The 19,320-nt window shown below is 45.6% G+C and overlaps 1 protein-coding gene across 1 annotated transcript in view; it reads right to left on the bottom strand.

Moving 5' to 3' along the window:
• The window catches only part of chrd (chordin), a 48,960-nt gene extending 29,882 nt beyond the window's left edge, over positions 1 to 19,078 (bottom strand). The window contains exons 1-9 of the mRNA XM_031791066.1: positions 18,658 to 19,078; positions 17,118 to 17,221; positions 15,933 to 16,059; positions 13,768 to 13,914; positions 13,009 to 13,126; positions 12,208 to 12,295; positions 9,267 to 9,408; positions 8,640 to 8,777; positions 6,929 to 7,011 (exon numbers count right to left, since the gene is read on the bottom strand). Of these exons, the coding sequence (XP_031646926.1) occupies positions 6,929 to 7,011; positions 8,640 to 8,777; positions 9,267 to 9,408; positions 12,208 to 12,295; positions 13,009 to 13,126; positions 13,768 to 13,914; positions 15,933 to 16,059; positions 17,118 to 17,221; positions 18,658 to 18,817 (1,107 nt within the window). The 5' untranslated portion in view covers positions 18,818 to 19,078. The remainder of the gene's footprint in view (positions 1 to 6,928; positions 7,012 to 8,639; positions 8,778 to 9,266; positions 9,409 to 12,207; positions 12,296 to 13,008; positions 13,127 to 13,767; positions 13,915 to 15,932; positions 16,060 to 17,117; positions 17,222 to 18,657) is intronic.
• Positions 19,079 to 19,320: the final 242 nt, after the last annotated feature.

Below are 19,320 nucleotides of genomic sequence, written 5' to 3'. Positions count from 1 at the left end.
AGAGTTTGAAATAGACAGAGTTTGAGATAGAAAGACAGAGTTTGAGATAGATAGACGGAGTTTGAGATAGATAGACAGAGTTTGAGATAGATAGACAGAGTTTGAGATAGATAGACAGAGTTTGAGATAGATAGACAGTTTGAGATAGATAGACAGAGCTTGAGATAGATAGACAGAGTTTGAGATAGATAGACAGAGTTTGAAATAGACAGAGTTTGAGACAGATAGCCAGAGTTTGAAATAGACATAATTTGAGATTAACAGAGTTTGAAATAGACAGAGTTTGAGATAGAAAGACAGAGTTTGAGATAGATAGACAGAGTTTGAGATAGATAGACAGACTTTGAGATAGATAGACAGACTTTGAGATAGATAGACAGAGTTTGAGATAGATAGACAGAGCTTGAGATAGATAGACAGAGTTTGAGATAGATAGACAGACTTTGAGATAGATAGACAGAGTTTGAGATAGATAGACAGACTTTGAGATAGATAGACAGAGTTTGAGATAGATAGACAGAGCTTGAGATAGATAGACAGAGTTTGAGATGGATAGACAGAGCTTGAGATAGATAGACAGTTTGAGATAGACAGAGCTTGAGATAGATAGACAGAGTTTGAGATGGATAGACAGAGTTTGAAATAGACAGAGTTTGAAATAGACAGAGTTTGAGATAGATAGACAGTTTGAGATAGATAGACAGTTTGAGAGAGATAGACAGAGTTGGAGATAGACAGAGTTTGAGATGGATAGACAGAGTTTGAGATGGATAGACAGAGTTTGAGATAGATAGACAGAGTTTGAGATAGATAGACAGAGTTTGAAATAGACAGAGTTTGAAATAGACAGAGTTTGAGATAGATAGACAGTTTGAGATAGATAGACAGTTTGAGAGAGATAGACAGAGTTGGAGATAGACAGAGTTTGAGATGGATAGACAGAGTTTGAGATGGATAGACAGAGTTTGAGATAGATAGACAGAGTTTGAGATAGATAGACAGTTTGAGATAGACAGCGTCTGAGATAGATAGACAGAGTTTGAAATAGACAGAGTTTGAAATAGACAGACAGTTTGAGATAGATAGACAGTTTGAGATAGATAGACAGTTTGAGATAGACAGCGTCTGAGATAGATAGACAGAGTTTGAAATAGACAGAGTTTGAAATAGACAGACAGTTTGAGATAGACAGACAGTTTGAGACGGATAGACAGAGTTTGAAATAGACAGAGTTTGAGATAGATAGACAGTTTGAGATAGATAGACAGAGTTTGAGATAGATAGACAGTTTGAGATAGACAGCGTCTGAGATAGATAGACAGAGTTTGAAATAGACAGAGTTTGAAATAGACAGAGTTTCAGATGGATTGACAGAGTTTGAGATAGACAGAGTTTGAGATAGATAGACAGTTTGAGATAGATAGACAGAGTTTGAGATAGATAGACAGTTTGAGATAGACAGCGTCTGAGATAGATAGACAGAGTTTGAAATAGACAGAGTTTGAAATAGACAGAGTTTCAGATGGATTGACAGAGTTTGAGATAGACAGAGTTTGAAATAGACAGAGTTTGAGATAGATAGACAGTTTGACATAGATAGACAGAGTTTGAGATAGATAGACAGTTTGAGATAGACAGTGTCTGAGATAGATAGACAGAGTTTGAAATAGACAGAGTTTGAAATAGACAGACAGTTTGAGATAGACAGACAGTTTGAGACGGATAGACAGAGTTTGAAATAGACAGAGTTTGAGATAGACAGACAGTTTGAGATAGACAGACAGTTTGAGATAGATAGACAGTTTGAGACGGATAGACAGAGTTTGAGATGGATAGACAGAGTTTGAAATAGACAGAGTTTGAGATAGATAGACAGTTTGAGATAGATAGACAGTTTGAGATAGATAGACAGAGTTTGAGATAGACAGAGTTTGAGATGGATAGACAGAGTTTGACCATGGTGAATAAACGTGACTTTTATGGCCCCATTTCAATACACATATCCGTGTACTATAAATCGATGGACAGGGTTGAGCCAAAAGAGAGAGAGGGATGGAGGGATGAAGGGAGAGAGGGAAGGAGGGATGAAGGGAGAGAGGGAAGGAGGGATGAAGGGAGAGTGGGATTGAGGGATGAAGGGAGAGAGGGATGGAGGGATGAAGGGAGAGAGGGAAGGAGGGATGACGGGAGAGAGGGAAGGAGGGATGGAGGGATGAAGGGAGAGAGGGAAGGAGGGATAAAGGGAGAGAGGGAAGGAGGGATGAAGGGAGAGAGGGAAGGAGGGATGGAGGGATGAAGGGAGAGAGGGAAGGAGGGATGGAGGGATAAAGGGAGAGAGGGAAGGAGGGATGGAGGGATAAAGGGAGAGAGGGATGAAGGGAGAGAGGGATGGAGGGATAAAGGGAGAGAGGGAAGGAGGGATAAAGGGAGAGAGGGAAGGAGGGATGAAGGGAGAGAGGGAAGGAGGGATGAAGGGAGAGAGGGAAGGAGGGATAAAGGGAGAGAGGGATGGAGGGATAAAGGGAGAGAGGGAAGGAGGGATGAAGGGAGAGAGGGAAGGAGGGATGGAGGGATAAAGGGAGAGAGGGAAGGAGGGATGAAGGGAGAGAGGGAAGGAGGGATGGAGGGATGAAGGGAGAGAGGGAAGGAGGGATGGAGGGATAAAGGGAGAGAGGGAAGGAGGGATGAAGGGAGAGAGGGAAGGAGGGATGGAGGGATAAAGGGAGAGAGGGATGAAGGGAGAGAGGGATGGAGGGATAAAGGGAGAGAGGGAAGGAGGGATAAAGGGAGAGAGGGAAGGAGGGATGAAGGGAGAGAGGGAAGGAGGGATGAAGGGAGAGAGGGAAGGAGGGATAAAGGGAGAGAGGGATGGAGGGATAAAGGGAGAGAGGGAAGGAGGGATGAAGGGAGAGAGGGAAGGAGGGATGGAGGGATAAAGGGAGAGAGGGAAGGAGGGATGAAGGGAGAGAGGGATGGAGGGATGAAGGGAGAGAGGGATGGAGGGATGAAGGGAGAGAGGGAGAGAGGGATGGAGGGATGAAGGGAGAGAGGGATGAAGGGAGAGAGGGAGAGAGGGATGGAGGGATGAAGGGAGAGAGGGAAGGAGGGAATGAGGGATAAAGGGAGATAGGGAATGAGGGATGGAGGGATAAAGGGAGAGAGGGAAGGAGGGAGAGAGGGAAGGAGGGATGGAGGGATAAAGGGAGAGAGGGATGAAGGGAGAGAGGGATGGAGGGATAGACAGACAGTTTGAGACGGATAGACAGAGTTTGAAATAGACAGAGTTTGAGATAGATAGACAGTTTGAGATAGATAGACAGAGTTTGAGATAGATAGACAGTTTGAGATAGACAGCGTCTGAGATAGATAGACAGAGTTTGAAATAGACAGAGTTTGAAATAGACAGAGTTTCAGATGGATTGACAGAGTTTGAGATAGACAGAGTTTGAGATAGATAGACAGTTTGAGATAGATAGACAGAGTTTGAGATAGATAGACAGTTTGAGATAGACAGCGTCTGAGATAGATAGACAGAGTTTGAAATAGACAGAGTTTGAAATAGACAGAGTTTCAGATGGATTGACAGAGTTTGAGATAGACAGAGTTTGAAATAGACAGAGTTTGAGATAGATAGACAGTTTGACATAGATAGACAGAGTTTGAGATAGATAGACAGTTTGAGATAGACAGTGTCTGAGATAGATAGACAGAGTTTGAAATAGACAGAGTTTGAAATAGACAGACAGTTTGAGATAGACAGACAGTTTGAGACGGATAGACAGAGTTTGAAATAGACAGAGTTTGAGATAGACAGACAGTTTGAGATAGACAGACAGTTTGAGATAGATAGACAGTTTGAGACGGATAGACAGAGTTTGAGATGGATAGACAGAGTTTGAAATAGACAGAGTTTGAGATAGATAGACAGTTTGAGATAGATAGACAGAGTTTGAGATAGACAGAGTTTGAGATGGATAGACAGAGTTTGACCATGGTGAATAAACGTGACTTTTATGGCCCCATTTCAATACACATATCCGTGGTACTATAAATCGATGGACAGGGTTGAGCCAAAAGAGAGAGAGGGATGGAGGGATGAAGGGAGAGAGGGAAGGAGGGATGAAGGGAGAGAGGGAAGGAGGGATGAAGGGAGAGTGGGATTGAGGGATGAAGGGAGAGAGGGATGGAGGATGAAGGGAGAGAGGGAAGGAGGGATGACGGGAGAGAGGGAAGGAGGGATGGAGGGATGAAGGGAGAGAGGGAAGGAGGGATAAAGGGAGAGAGGGAAGGAGGGATGAAGGGAGAGAGGGAAGGAGGGATGGAGGGATGAAGGGAGAGAGGGAAGGAGGGATGGAGGGATAAAGGGAGAGAGGGAAGGAGGGATGGAGGGATAAAGGGAGAGAGGGATGAAGGGAGAGAGGGATGGAGGGATAAAGGGAGAGAGGGAAGGAGGGATAAAGGGAGAGAGGGAAGGAGGGATGAAGGGAGAGAGGGAAGGAGGGATGAAGGGAGAGAGGGAAGGAGGGATAAAGGGAGAGAGGGATGGAGGGATAAAGGGAGAGAGGGAAGGAGGGATGAAGGGAGAGAGGGAAGGAGGGATGGAGGGATAAAGGGAGAGAGGGAAGGAGGGATGAAGGGAGAGAGGGAAGGAGGGATGGAGGGATGAAGGGAGAGAGGGAAGGAGGGATGGAGGGATAAAGGGAGAGAGGGAAGGAGGGATGAAGGGAGAGAGGGAAGGAGGGATGGAGGGATAAAGGGAGAGAGGGATGAAGGGAGAGAGGGATGGAGGGATAAAGGGAGAGAGGGAAGGAGGGATAAAGGGAGAGAGGGAAGGAGGGATGAAGGGAGAGAGGGAAGGAGGGATGAAGGGAGAGAGGGAAGGAGGGATAAAGGGAGAGAGGGATGGAGGGATAAAGGGAGAGAGGGAAGGAGGGATGAAGGGAGAGAGGGAAGGAGGGATGGAGGGATAAAGGGAGAGAGGGAAGGAGGGATGAAGGGAGAGAGGGATGGAGGGATGAAGGGAGAGAGGGATGGAGGGATGAAGGGAGAGAGGGAGAGAGGGATGGAGGGATGAAGGGAGAGAGGGATGAAGGGAGAGAGGGAGAGAGGGATGGAGGGATGAAGGGAGAGAGGGAAGGAGGGAATGAGGGATAAAGGGAGATAGGGAATGAGGGATGAAGGGAGACAGGGAAGGAAAGAAAGGATAGAGGAAGGAGTAATTGAGAAATGTGTAGAGTAAAAAGCATGATTGGAATTGAAAGGAAAGTTAAAAGGACAGTAATATATTAAGAGCAGGAAAGGCAGTAGAATGTATAAATAAATATTTTGTGTGTGTGTGTGTGTGTGTAAAACAGAAAGAGGGGCACATCAACTCTCAGATTCACATAATTCCCACCAGATTAAAAACAGACTCCTCTTTCATCCCTCCTCCTCCCTCCATCCCTTCCTCTTTTCCTCCCCCCTCCCTCCCCTTTCTGATCCCACAGACAACTAACCACTGACATGTGTGAGGAGTGTGCATGTCTTTTCACCCTCTCTCACTTTCTCCTTTCTGTCTCTCATCCCTCCATCTCTTCCTCACTACATGTCTCTTTCAACCCCTCTCCACTCTCTCTCTTTCTTTTTCTCTGTCTATCCCATGTCTCTATGGAGGTTTAACAGTGATCTTCAGTACTGACAACAGCAGTAGGATGTGGGGAAGGAACCACATCCATCTCTGCGGGACAGTGTGTCACGATGTCATCTGTTTCCCCCCTTTCCTCCCCCCTCTTGGCTTGTTCCAAATGTGTGTTTCCTCCCGCCTCTTGGCTTGTCCTTACTGTGTGTTTCCCCCCCTTTCCTCCCGCCTCTTGGCTTGTCCCTACTGTGTGTTTCCCCCCCTTTCCTCCCGCCTCTTGGCTTGTCCCTACTGTGTGTTTCCCCCCCTTTCCTCCTGCCTCTTGGCTTGTCCCTATTGTGTGTTTCCAACCATTCCTCCCGCCTCTTGGCTTGTCCCTACTGTGTGTTTCCAACCGTTCCTCCCGCCTCTTGGCTTGTCCCTACTGTGGGTTTCCAACCGTTCCTCCCGCCTCTTGGCTTGTCCCTACTGTGTGTTTCCAACCGTTCCTCCCGCCTCTTGGCTTGTCCCTAATGTGTGTTTCCCCCCCTTTCCTCCTGCCTCTTGGCTTGTCCCTACTGTGTGTTTCCCCCCCTTTCCTCCCGCCTCTTGGCTTGTCCCTAATGTGTGTTTCCAACCGTTCCTCCTGCCTCTTGGCTTGTCCCTAATGTGTGTTTCCAACCGTTCCTCCCGCCTCTTGGCTTGTCCCTACTGTGTGTTTCCCCCCCTTTCCTCCCGCCTCTTCTTGTCCCTACTGTGTGTTTCCCCCCCTTTCCTCCCGCCTCTTGGCTTGTCCCTAATGTGTGTTTCCCCCCCTTTCCTCCCGCCTCTTGGCTTGCCCCTAATGTGTGTTTCCCCCCCCTTTCCTCCCGCCTCTTGGCTTGTCCCTAATGTGTGTTTCCCCCCCTTTCCTCCCGCCTCTTGGCTTGTCCCTACTGTGTGTTTCCCCCCCTTTCCTCCCGCCTCTTGGCTTGTCCCTACTGTGTGTTTCCCCCCCTTTCCTCCCGCCTCTTGGCTTGGCTTGTCCCTACTGTGTGTTTCCCCCCCTTTCCTCCCGCCTCTTGGCTTGGCTTGTCCCTACTGTGTGTTTCCCCCCCTTTCCTCCCGCCTCTTGGCTTGGCTTGTCCCTAATGTGTTTGGTGAGGACAAGCTGATCCTAGATCTGTCTGTCTGTGTCTGTGTCTGTGTCTGTCTGTGTGTGTGTGTGTGTGTGTGTGTGTGTGTGTGTGTGTGTGTGTGTGTGTGTGTGTGTGTGTGTGTGTGTGTGTGTGTGTGTGTGTGTGTGTGTGTGTGTGTGTGTGTGTGTGTGTGTGTGTAGTTTATATAACATACATAGGCGGTGACGTTGGCATGGATCTCTCTCAGGACGTGTTGGCGGTACTGCAGTCGTACCTGGATGGGCACCAGGGGGGAGTCTACAGGGCCGAGAGAGAGAGAGCACAGAATAAACTTAGAACCACGTCACACTGCCTTACAGCACTCCCTAGTCCCCAGTCCCAAAACAACCTCTAGTCTCTTCTCTTAGCCCCTAAATTACTCCCTAGTCCACAGTCCCAAAACAGCCTCTAGTCTTGTCTCTTAGCCCCTAAATTACTTCCTAGTCCCCAGTCCCAAAACAGCCTCTAGGTGCTTCTCTTAGCCTCTAAATGACTCCCTACTCCCCAGTCCCAAAACAGCCTCTAGTCTCGTCTCGTAGCCCCTAAATTACTCCCTAGACCCCAGTCCCAAAACAGCCTCTAGTCTCGTCTCGTAGCCCCTAAATTACTCCCTAGACCCCAGTCCCAAAACAGCCTCTAGTCTCTTCTCTAGGCCCTAAATTACTCCTTGGTCACGAGTCCCAAAACAACCTCTAGTCTCTTCTCTTAGCCCCTAAATTACTCCCTAGTCCACAGTCCCAAAACAGCCTCTAGGTGCTTCTCTTAGCCTCTAAATGACTCCCTACTCCCCAGTCCCAAAACAGCCTCTAGTCTCGTCTCGTAGCCCCTAAATTACTCCCTAGACCCCAGTCCCAAAACAGCCTCTAGTCTCGTCTCGTAGCCCCTAAATTACTCCCTAGACCCCAGTCCCAAAACAGACTCTAGTCTCTTCTCTAGGCCCTAAATTACTCCTTGGTCACGAGTCCCAAAACAACCTCTAGTCTCATTGCCCCTAAATTACTCCCTAGACCCCAGTCCCAAAACAATCTCTAGTCTCTTCTCTAGGCCCTAAATTACTCCTTGGTCACGAGTCCCAAAACAACCTCTAGTCTCTTCTCTTAGCCCCTAAATGGCTCCCTACTCCCCAGTCCCAAAACAACCTCTAGTCTCTTCTCTTAGCCCCTAAATGGCTCCCTACTCCCCAGTCCCAAAACAACCTCTAGTCTCTTCTCTTAGCCCCTAAATGGCTCCCTACTCCCCAGTCCCAAAACAACCTCTAGTCTCTTCTCTTAGCCCCTAAGTTACTCCCAGCAAAGGAACAGGATAGAGGCAATATAGCAGAAGCACCATTAAACTGAAAGGAGGATAAAAATCTATATAATTAACAAGGCAAGTCAGTTAAGAACAAATTCTTATTTACAATGACAGCCTACTGGGGAACAGTGGGTTAACTACCTTGTTCAGGAGCAGAAAGACAGATTTTTACCTTGTCAGCTCAGGGATTCGATCCAGCAACCTTTTGGTTACTGGCCTAATGCTCTAATCACTAGGCTACCTGCCGCCCTAAGAAGTTCAAGTGATGAGTTGCTCCCCTACACCTCCCTCTCTTCCTCCCTATCTATTTTGTATCTCCTCTGTCCCCCTCTCTGTCTCTGTCTCTCTCTCTCTCTCTCTCTCTCTATGTTGTATCAGTCCTCCCTCCCCTCTCCCTCCCTCTCTTACTTCTCTGTCTGTGTTGTATCAGTCCTCCCTCCCTCTCTCTCCTTCTCTCTCCTTCTCTCTCCCTCTCTCACTATGTTATATCAGTCCTCCCTCCCTCTCTCTCCTTCTCTCTCCCTCTCTCACTATGTTGTATCAGTACTCCCTCCCTCTCTCTCCTTCTCTCTCCTTCTCTCTCCCTCTCTCACCTCTCTCTCTATGTTGTATCAGTCCCTGCAGTATGAGAACAAAGTGAAGGTTATTCTCTGTGTCACTCAGAGTCAGCATGGCGATGCCTCCCATCCCAGAATGCTCCTCTTCTGAGGTCAGAGTGGAGCTGAACGTCTCTGCGGGGTCACACAGATATCACACTCGCATTATAAACACACATAATGTATATACACATGTATATACACACACACCACCTTCTTTTCACTGCAGTCGGTTACTGAGCGTTTGTCCTTGTTGAAATGTACACACATGTATTGTACTTCGTATCCCTCCTTTACTCAAGTGGGTTAGTTTATTTTGGCAGTTACTTGTACACATATTCACATAAATCCTACCTCATGGAAATATTGAGACTACTTCTACCCACATTTAAGATACAGATACACAAACACACTTTCATGCCCCCACAAATACACCCCCCACCCCCCCACACACACACACACACACACACCCCCACACACACACACACACACACCCCCCCACACACACACACACACACACACACACACACACACACACACACACACACACACACACACACACACACACACACACACACACACACACACACACACACACACACACACAAACACACATTCACTCACCTGCGAACAGTGCTCTGTGTTTGATGATCTTTCCTTCGATCACCTCCCGTCTACCGGTGGCTGTTGTCATAGTAACCCGAAGTTGTTCTGCCTGTAGCTGTCGCACGTGGGATTGGGGAAGATTCTTCCACACTCCACAGATCTGAAACACATATACACACACAGGTGACCACAGTCACATGTTCTTATCCAAGGCTGGGGTTTGAGTGTGTGTGGGGTTCTTATCCAAGGCTGGGGTTTGAGTGTGTGTGGTGTTCTTATCCAAGTCTGGGGTTTGAGTGTGTGTGGGGTTCTTATCCAAGGCTGGGGTTTGAGTGTGTGTGGTGTTCTTATCCAAGTCTGGGGTTTGAGTGTGTGTGGGGTTCTTATCCAAGGCTGGGGTTGGAGTGTGTGTGGTGTTCTTAACCAAGTCTGGGGTTTGAGTGTGTGTGGGGTTCTTATCCAAGGCTGGGGTTGGAGTGTGTGTGGTGTTCTTAACCAAGTCTGGGGTTTGAGTGTGTGTGGGGTTCTTATCCAAGGCTGGGGTTGGAGTGTGTGTGGTGTTCTTAACCAAGTCTGGGGTTTGAGTGTGTGTGGGGTTCTTATCCAAGGCTGGGGTTGGAGTGTGTGTGTGGTGCTCTGCCATAGTTACAGTTTACAACTGACTCAAAACAGCCTGCATGTGCTTTTTTATTTCCCTTCAACACACACACACACACACACACACACACACACACACACACACACACACACATACACACACACACACACACACACACAGACAGTTCCATCTGTGGAAAAGATCAGCCCGTTGAGACTCTGGACTCTATCTCAGCCCCAGGCCACAAACAACGAACCCTCCGGATAAAAACATTTGCCCTAGAGGGGGAAGAAATGTGTCGACGGACACACACCTCATAACTCACAGTCCAGGATAATCTCCTCTTATAATTATAAATGTGCTCCGTCTCCTTCACATGGGTGATGTCACACACTAACCCCCCTCCCCCGAGATGATCTGTGCCAGCAACCCCTCCCCCTCCCCCGGCCGTCTCAGGGCGGTTTCACTTGACACTTGATAGGGGCATTTGTCCAAAAAATAATGGGTACATTTTCCTGGCCTATATTTAGGGGTCCTGAATTAAGTTGTTACAAAATGTGATGATGTCACGTGTGTAATTTGGCTTTAGGCGTGAAATGTTGCACAGTTGATGTAGGCCACTGTCACACACACACAGACACGCACACACACTGCTCCCCTCTTAAGTAAACTGTATCCTCCTTTCTCGTTATCTTTCTCTGTGTTTGCTCTGTGTAAAGTTAGGTGACTGTGGGAGTTCCTATGTTTAGTCTGGAAAGTTAGGTGATTGTGGCAGTTCCTGTGTTTACTCTGTGCAAAGTTAGGTGACTGTGGTAGTTCCTGTGTTTACTCTGTGTAAAGTTAGGTGACTGTGGTAGTTCCTGTGTTTTCTCGATGTAAAGTTAGGTGACTGTGGCAGTTCCTGTGTTTACTCTGTGTAAAGTTGGGTGACTGTGGCAGTTCCAGTGTTTACTCTGTGTAAAGTTAGGTGACTGTGGTAGTTCCTGTGTTTACTCTGTGTAAAGTTAGGTGACTGTGGCAGTTCCTGTGTTTACTCTGTGTAAAGTTAGGTGACTGTGGCAGTTCCTGTGTTTTCTCTATGTAAAGTTAGGTGACTGTGGCAGTTCCAGTGTTTACTCTGTGTAAAGTTAGGTGACTGTGGTAGTTCTTGTGTTTACTCTGTGTAAAGTTAGGTGACTGTGGTAGTTCCTGTGTTTACTCTAAGTAAAGTTAGGTGACTGGGGCAGTTCCAGTGTTTACTCTGTGTAAAGTTAGGTGACTGTGGCAGTTCCAGTGTTTACTCTGTGTAAAGTTAGGTGACTGTGGCAGTTCCAGTGTTTACTCTGTGTAAAGTTAGGTGACTGTGGCAGTTCTGTGTTTACTCTGTGTAAAGTTAGGTGACTGTGGCAGTTCCTGTGTTTACTCCGTGTAAAGTTAGGTGACTGTGGCAGTTCTGTGTTTACTCTGTGTAAAGTTAGGTGACTATGGCAGTTCCTGTGTTTACTCTGTGTAAAGTTAGGTGACTGTGGCAGTTCCAGTGTTTACTCTGTGTAAAGTTAGGTGACTGTGGCAGTTCCTGTGTTTTCTCTGTGTAAAGTTAGGTGACTGTGGCAGTTCCAGTGTTTTCTCTGTGTAAAGTTAGGTGACTGTGGCAGTTCCAGTGTTTTCTCTGTGTAAAGTTAGGTGACTGTGGCAGTTCCTGTGTTTACTCTGTGTAAAGTTAGGTGACTGTGGCAGTTCAAGTGTTTACTCTGTGTAAAGTTAGGTGACTGTGGCAGTTCCTGTGTTTACTCTGTGTAAAGTTAGGTGACTGTGGTAGTTCCTTGTCCCTCTCAGTCCAACAGTTACACAATTTCATTTGACCCAATAAAATCGACTGGCTATTGCACTGAGCTAAATGTTTGTAAGTTGGCCATGCATGTGTGTGTGTGAGTGTGTAAGTGAGCGCAATCATGAGTGTTTTTTTCTGTGTGAATGTTGTTGTGAGAACGGCCCCATGCATTATTTACAGTAATTAAGATCTGATTACCCAAGCAATGTTCTGAGAACGATAAGACAACGCTTTGACAATGCTGTGAGTGTGTGTGTTTATTATTGCAGGGTGAATTATGTCAGGCCAGTGAGAGTTTGACCGGAGAGTCACAGAGAGAGAGTGTTTATCGTGGAGCTACTTAATCTTTCTCTCTACACACAAATACACACACTTGCACGCTGAGACCCACACTCACACACATTCACAGAGAAACACTTTCTCTCCCTGTCTTTCACACATTCACTCACACACACACAAACACACACACACACACACACACATAGACACACAACAAAAACATAAATAGCAGAAATGTCTACCTAGGAACAGAGAGAGTTCCAGTCTCTTACCATGTCTGAGTCTCCCTTAGGGGTCTTGTACTCAAACGCAGTGTTTCCATCAGAATCAAGGAAGACAACCCTGCTTGGTCTCCCAATCCTAGTAGAGGAGAGAGGGAGAGTGAGGACAGGAGAGAGGGAGAGTGAGGACAGGAGAGAGGGAGAGAGAGGACAGGAGAGAGGGAGAGTGAGGACAGGAGAGAGGGAGAGTGAGGACAGGAGAGAGGGAGAGTGAGGACAGGAGAGAGGGAGAGTGAGGACAGGAGAGAGGGAGAGTGAGGATAGGAGAGAGGGAGAGTGAGGACAGGAGAGAGGGAGAGTGAGGACAGGAGAGAGGGAGAGTGAGGACAGGAGAGAGGGAGAGTGAGGACAGGAGAGAGGGAGAGTGAGGACAGGAGAGAGGGAGAGTGAGGACAGGAGAGAGGGAGAGTGAGGACAGGAGAGAGGGAAAGAGGGAGAGTGAGGACAGGAGAGAGGGAGAGTGAGGACAGGAGAGAGGGAGAGAGGGAGAGTGAGGACAGGAGAGAGGGAGAGTGAGGACAGGAGAGAGGGAGAGTGAGGACAGGAGAGAGGGAGAGTGAGGACAGGAGAGAGGGAGAGAGGGAAAGATACAATTTTAGAGACTAGTTATTACTAATGATTATTACACGCTTATCGTTTATTTTTTTGTCTGTCTGTCTGTCTGTCTGTCTGTCTGTCTGTCTGTCTGTCTGTCTGTCTGTCTGTCTGTCTGTCTGTCTGTCTGTCTGTCTGTCTGTCTGTCTGTCTGTCTGTCTGTCTGTCTGTCTGTCTGTGTGTGTGTGTGTGTGTTACCTCTGGTAGGTGATGGAGAAGGTCAGGCTGGTTCTAGTGAGAGAGAAGCGTGCCCGGGCCACACCACTGGAGCTGGGTAACCAGGAGTCTGTCACTCCCGTCAACACTGCTACAAAGTCTGGACACACACACACAGTCAAGTAAAGATGTAAATCAGAAAGACTGAATGGAGGAACGATTTTCTTGTTACGAGGGCAGTGAGAGTATATGTATATGTTATTTATATTTGTGCTTTTTTTATTCTAACTTTATTTAACTAGGCAAGTCAGTTAAGAACAAATTCTTATTTTCAATGACTGCCTAGGAACAGTATATCCATGTACTGTATATCCATGTGCTGTATATCAATGTACTGTATATCCATGTACTGTATATCTATGTACTGTATATCCATGTACTGTATATCCATGTACTGTATATCTATGTACTGTATATCCATGTACTGTATATTCATGTACTGTATATCCATGTACTGTATATCCATGTACTGTATATCAATGTACTGTATATCCATGTACTGCATGTATAATATGTGTGTGTGTATTTCCATTGCAGGTAGACTAAAGCAATAGACCAGTAACCAAAAGGTTGCTGGTTTGAATCCCAAGGCCGACAAGGTGACCAAATCTGTCGATGTGCCGTTGAGCAAGGCACTTCTCTCTGCTAAATGGCTAAATGTCAATGATGTAAGTCCATGCATGAATGTACAATATTGGTGTTTGTATGCGTTGGGTCGTGCGGGTGAGTGTGCATGCTCACCAGTACGGCTCTCCCCAGGGGAAATGTCCTCAGAGCTGAGGTATGAGCGGTCATTGTAGGTCTTGTGCAGGTCATCCTCTTTCTCCTTCTCCTGGAAGTACTCGAAGCCATCAAACATTGCCTCCACTTGCTTCCTGTCCACATCGCCTGGACAACCACAACACCCAGGGACACAATGTGTGAGGCGGGGGGATATTTAAACAACACCTACAGGTTGGCATTACTTTAACATGAAGTAAAGAGAATAACAGAAAATGTTGAATGAGTGAAACAGCTAGAAAGAGTGAGAGTTACAGAGTGAAAGAGTGAGAGTTACAGAGTGAAAGAGTGAGAGTTACAGAGTGAAAGAGTGAGAGTTTCAGAGTGATAGAGTGAGAGTGAAAGAGAGGAGAGTGAAATAGTGAAAGAGAGGAGCGTTACAGAGTGAAAGAGTGAGAGTTACAGAGTGAGAGTTACAGAGGGAAAGAGTGAGAGTGAAAGAGTGAAAGAGTGGAGAGTTACAGAGTGAAAGCGTGAGAGCTACAGAGTGAAAGAGTGATAGTTACAGAGTGAAAGAGTGAGAATTACAGAGTGAAAGAGTGATAGTTACAGAGTGAAAGAGTGAGAGTGAAAGAGTGAGAGTTACAGAGTGAAAGAGTGAGAGTTACAGAGTGAAAGAGTGATAGTTACAGAGTGAAAGAGTGAGAATTACAGAGTGAAAGAGTGATAGTTACAGAGTGAAAGAGTGATAGTTACAGAGTGAAAGAGTGAGAGCTACAGAGTGAAAGAGTGAGAGTTACAGAGTGAAAGAGTGATAGTTACAGAGTGAAAGAGTGAGAGTTACAGAGTGAAAGAGTGATAGTTACAGAGTGAAAGAGTGAGAGTTACAGAGTGAAAGAGTGAGAGTGAAAGAGTGAAAGTTACAGAGTGAAAGAGTGAGAGTTACAGAGTGAAAGAGTGAGAGTGAAAGAGTGATAGTTACAGAGTGAAAGAGTGAGAGTTACAGAGTGAAAGATTGAGAGTGAAAGAGTGAAAGAGTGATAGTTACAGAGTGAAAGAGTGAGAGTTACAGAGTGAAAGAGTGAGAGTGAAAGAGTGAAAGAGTGATAGTTACAGAGTGAAAGAGTGAGAGTTACAGAGTGAAAGAGTGAGAGTTACAGAGTTACAGAGTGAGAGTTACAGAGTGAAAGAGTGAGAGTTACAGAGTGAAAGTGAGGAGAGGAATAATTCTAAAATGCTGATCCAAAAGTGTTCTTTCAGTCATTCCTAATTCTCTCCGTCTCTCATTTATCCCTCCATATTCTTCTCTCCAGGTGTCTACTCCAACATGCAATCCCAACAATGGCCTGCTCTTCCACACCACTATGTGTCCTGATGTCAAGAGCACATTTCAGCGCCTCACACACTAACACACAATCTGACAGACAACTCACACACACTGAAGTACAGACACACTGAAAAGCATACTGAGAAACACACACACACACTACGAGACAGAGACAGGCTATTAGTCACACACACATCATCATCAAAGTGTCCAGACGTATTTCTTCAAGACCATCCACTTTACTCCTTGACTATTTTCTTTACTTCTCTTTGTCCCTCTCATATCCTCTCTTTCTTTCTCTCTTTCTGGCTCTTTCATCTCTCTTTCATGGCCTTATTTCCCCAGTCCTCTCTCTCCCTCCATAGGGCATGCTCTAAGGATTTTGTGTAGTGTCAGTCTCACCTCCCTGCATTCCACTATACTGTATCCTCAGGTGCACCAGAGAATACACACACACACACACACACACACAAACGTGCAGATAGACATACCATTTTTCACCACTTAGACAAACACACTCCCACGTTTTCCCCAAATCACCACCATGACACACACATTCATGAAAATGTTGAGAGTAGGCAAGACAACCTAGCCCAGACCTGCTACTGATCACCAATCAGCCTCTCTAGAGAACAACATAATACAACTAACTGACCTAGAAGGGGTGTTCACATACTTTTATATATATAGTGTATGTAAAGATGGAGAAAGAGAGAGAGAGAGAGAGAGAGAGAGAGGGAGAGAAAGAGAGAGAGAGAGGGAGAGAGAGAGGGAGAGAGGGAGAGAGAGAGAGAGAGAGAGAGAGAGAGAGAGAGAGAGAGAGGGAGAGAGAGAGAGTTAGTAGGCTAGTAGGGGTTACCTTTGGGGCAGGTCTTGCAGCATTGTCCAGGTAGCAGCACTGGGGCATCACAGCTAGGCTCAGGACAGTCCCGCTTGACGTTCTTACAGCTCACCTTTCCCAACACCTTACCCTTACGACCCCTTTGCTGAAAAGAAGAGATAGAAAACAACAACTCTTCATCCACACTGACCTCAACTCTGTATCAAACAGGCCTGATGATATTTGTTAAATGGGGTCATTTTGGGGGCACTAAGATAAGGAGATGATTTTGGTAATTGATTTGTTTATAATTAATGAGTTAATTATTTGATGTCCTATTTCTGTCCATTGATAGTACTAGGCCCAGTTGTGGAAAAGTACCCAACTATCATACTTGAGTTAAAGTAAAGATACCTTAATAGAAAATGACTCAAGTAAAAGTAAAATTCACCCAGTACAATTCTACTAAAGTAAAAGTCTAAAAGTATTTGGTTTACAATATACTTAATTATCAAAAGTAAATGTAACTGCTAAAAGTAAAAGTATAAATCATTTCAAATTCCTTAAATTAAGCAAACCAGACGGTACCATTTTCTTGTTTTTTAAATTCACAGATAGCCAGGGATACACTCCAACATTTAGACATAATTTACAAATGAAGCATGTGTGTTTAATGAGTCCACCAGATCAAAGGCCCCCAGTAGGGAAGACCAGGGATGTTCTGTTGGTAATTGCAAGATTTGAACCTTTTTCCTGTCCAGCTGAGCATTCAAAAAGTAATGAGTACTTTTTGGGTATCAATTTTTTTAACCTTTATTTAACTAGTCAGTTAAGAACATATTCTTATTTTCAATGACGGCCTAGGAACAGTGGGTTAACTACCTATTCAGGGGCAGAACGACAGATTTGTACCTTGTCAGCTCGGGGATTTGAACTTGCAACCTTTCGGTTACTAGTCCAACTCACTAATAACTAGGCTACCCTGCCGCCGCATGAAAATGTATGGAGTAAAAAGTACAATATTTTCTTAAGGAATGAAGTAAAAGTAAAAGTTGTAAAAAATATAAATAGTAAAATACAGATACCCCCAAAACGACTTAAGTTGTACTTTAAAGTATTTATTCTTAAGTACTTTACACCACTGCCTAGGCCTACATAATGGATCCACTATCCAAGATTGACATGTACTCTACTAGGCTTGTTGTTATGAAGGGTGTTACTTACTGTCTCACAGTAACATTTGACACAGTGCATGACCCCAAACGGCTCCCCGAGGTCAGGGTGCCAAGTGTCCTCCAGCGAATAAAATCTTCCTCCGAATGAACATCCTGCAATCAGACCAGAAGAACCCATTTAGACAACAATACACTGGCAGGTGCTACAGTCCACATCTAAATGTAAAACTGGTGAGTAGTAATGTGGTAGCCAGGCCTATGCACTAGACAATGGGATGTGTACTGGGCAGTTCTCTGAAAGTGAAAGACTGCATATTCCCACAATGTTGTCAGACAGAACGACAAAAATAGTATTCTGTGCAGCATAGTATTCTGTGCAGCCAGACTGTGGATGTTTGACAGATAATTCATTTCGCTGGTTGAGTGGATTGACTGGATACCTATTGTGTTCCAGAGCTCACAGGCGCATCCTGTTTCATTTAAACGGTGCAGGGGGCCCTTAAATTAATATAAAAATACCATTCACACAACAAACACCAAGCCATTTGGATAGAGAAATACAAGGAATGCGCTTTTGGTAGCCTACCAAGGGCTATGTAATGGAAACAAATTGACGTGTTTGGTTTCGAGTATTTCAAATGATTGGAAAAGTGGTATTAATAAAAGTATTGCATTATAAAAAAAAGCTTGGATAAAAATAGCCCCAGGGACAAGTGTTTGGCCACAACCCTCCCCTGCCGAGCTCCATATGGGTGTATTCCTCCTCCGTTTCAAGAGTCGCTGTAGACCGCAGTCACCTTAGCCCCTCAGGCCCACCACCGCAGCCTGGAGGTGAAGCTCCCGGGTTCCAAGTTCACTACTGTTGATTTGATATTGTGCGGTTGCCGTAGCTGCTAACAACCTGGTTCGCATTATTCTTTCATTAAGTGACTACACTTTAAACAATCCAGTCGGGTTAGAGTTAGACAGATCACCAAGCTTTCCCGCACAACTCACTGCAATATAAATCACTGCTTGGCACAGCCAGAGTAGGACACTAAAGAACTGCAGTAATGGAATGGAATGTCGATTGATTACAGTTTCCATGATTGGATAAACGTTATTAGTGGCAGTTGTTAATACACTGAACTAACGCCTTGACTTCTCACTCCGATGGTCTCAGTAGGCCTAACAAGCAGTTTAAAGCCCTGCACGTGAACCAGATGGCATTCTCAGTGGTTATGACTAATATGTTTTCTGCAAGTTTGTTCATGAAGTAACCATAACAGTGGGCAGATCGAGGAAGATGCAAGAAAGAAACGATTGGGACGATAATAAGGAGAAGAAGTTTGATGCTGTGCAGTCAGACACTTTGATATACAAAATTATACTTTAATGACGGTCTTAAAAAGCTATAGACATATCAGGCTATACATTTAAACTTATATTTGGCAGATTAGCAAACGAGCACTAGGCTAGCCTATAGAGTTGAGCTGCCCCTGCCAGAATTCAAAACGCAGCAGGCGTCATTATAGGCAATTCTTTGAATTCAGAAATTCAGCCTGAAAATAAATGACTTTGACTGAAGTAGAAGAGGCATCTTGGCTCACCTGACATGCCCTTGGATGTTAAAGGCTCCCTCTCCGACTGGATGGGCAGAATGGGAGACTTCAGCCGTGAGGCCAGTCCAGAGTGCAGCAACGCGCAACTCATCACGCACATCAAGGAACTCAGCGCTCCGCGAGTCTGCATACTGGAGAGGGGCAGCATCACTTTTCCTTTTTTGTTCTTGAAGCTTTCACGTGTAGGTAAGTTGTCACTCCAGTAATACACCTTCCCTAAATGAGCATGAATATGTTAGCATTCACGTCACCAGATAGCCTATTCGTTGATGGTATTGAAGTTATTCCTATTCAGAAATAAAGTCTCCCAAGTTATGCGAGAGAGAAAAGTGAGAGAGAGAAAGTGACGAAAGAGTTTGGAGGTTTTCTGAGGCAATGACTGTACCCAGCCCAGAAGCGTATGTCCCGTCCGTGCAGGTCCCTTCCCACTTTATACTTTCCCTGACACTTGGAGCAGGCACCGGCAGGGAGGGGTGAGAAATAAAGGAGTGGTTGGGGTTAGATGAACGTCCTATACCTATAGCCTATACCGCTATCCTAATGCCATGGAAAGTGTGTCAGAACACCTAGTGAAAGAAAGTGGAATCGTCAAGGCTTTAGCCTACAGTAGGCGAGGGAGGAATGTGTTTCTGTGTGTCTGTGTGCAGCATT

This window comes from Oncorhynchus kisutch, linkage group LG15, assembly GCF_002021735.2.
Source record: "Oncorhynchus kisutch isolate 150728-3 linkage group LG15, Okis_V2, whole genome shotgun sequence".
Lineage (NCBI taxonomy): Eukaryota > Metazoa > Chordata > Actinopteri > Salmoniformes > Salmonidae > Oncorhynchus > Oncorhynchus kisutch.
The sequence above is the reverse complement of the archived record's forward strand: the minus strand, read 5'-3'. Positions and strand labels throughout refer to the sequence as shown.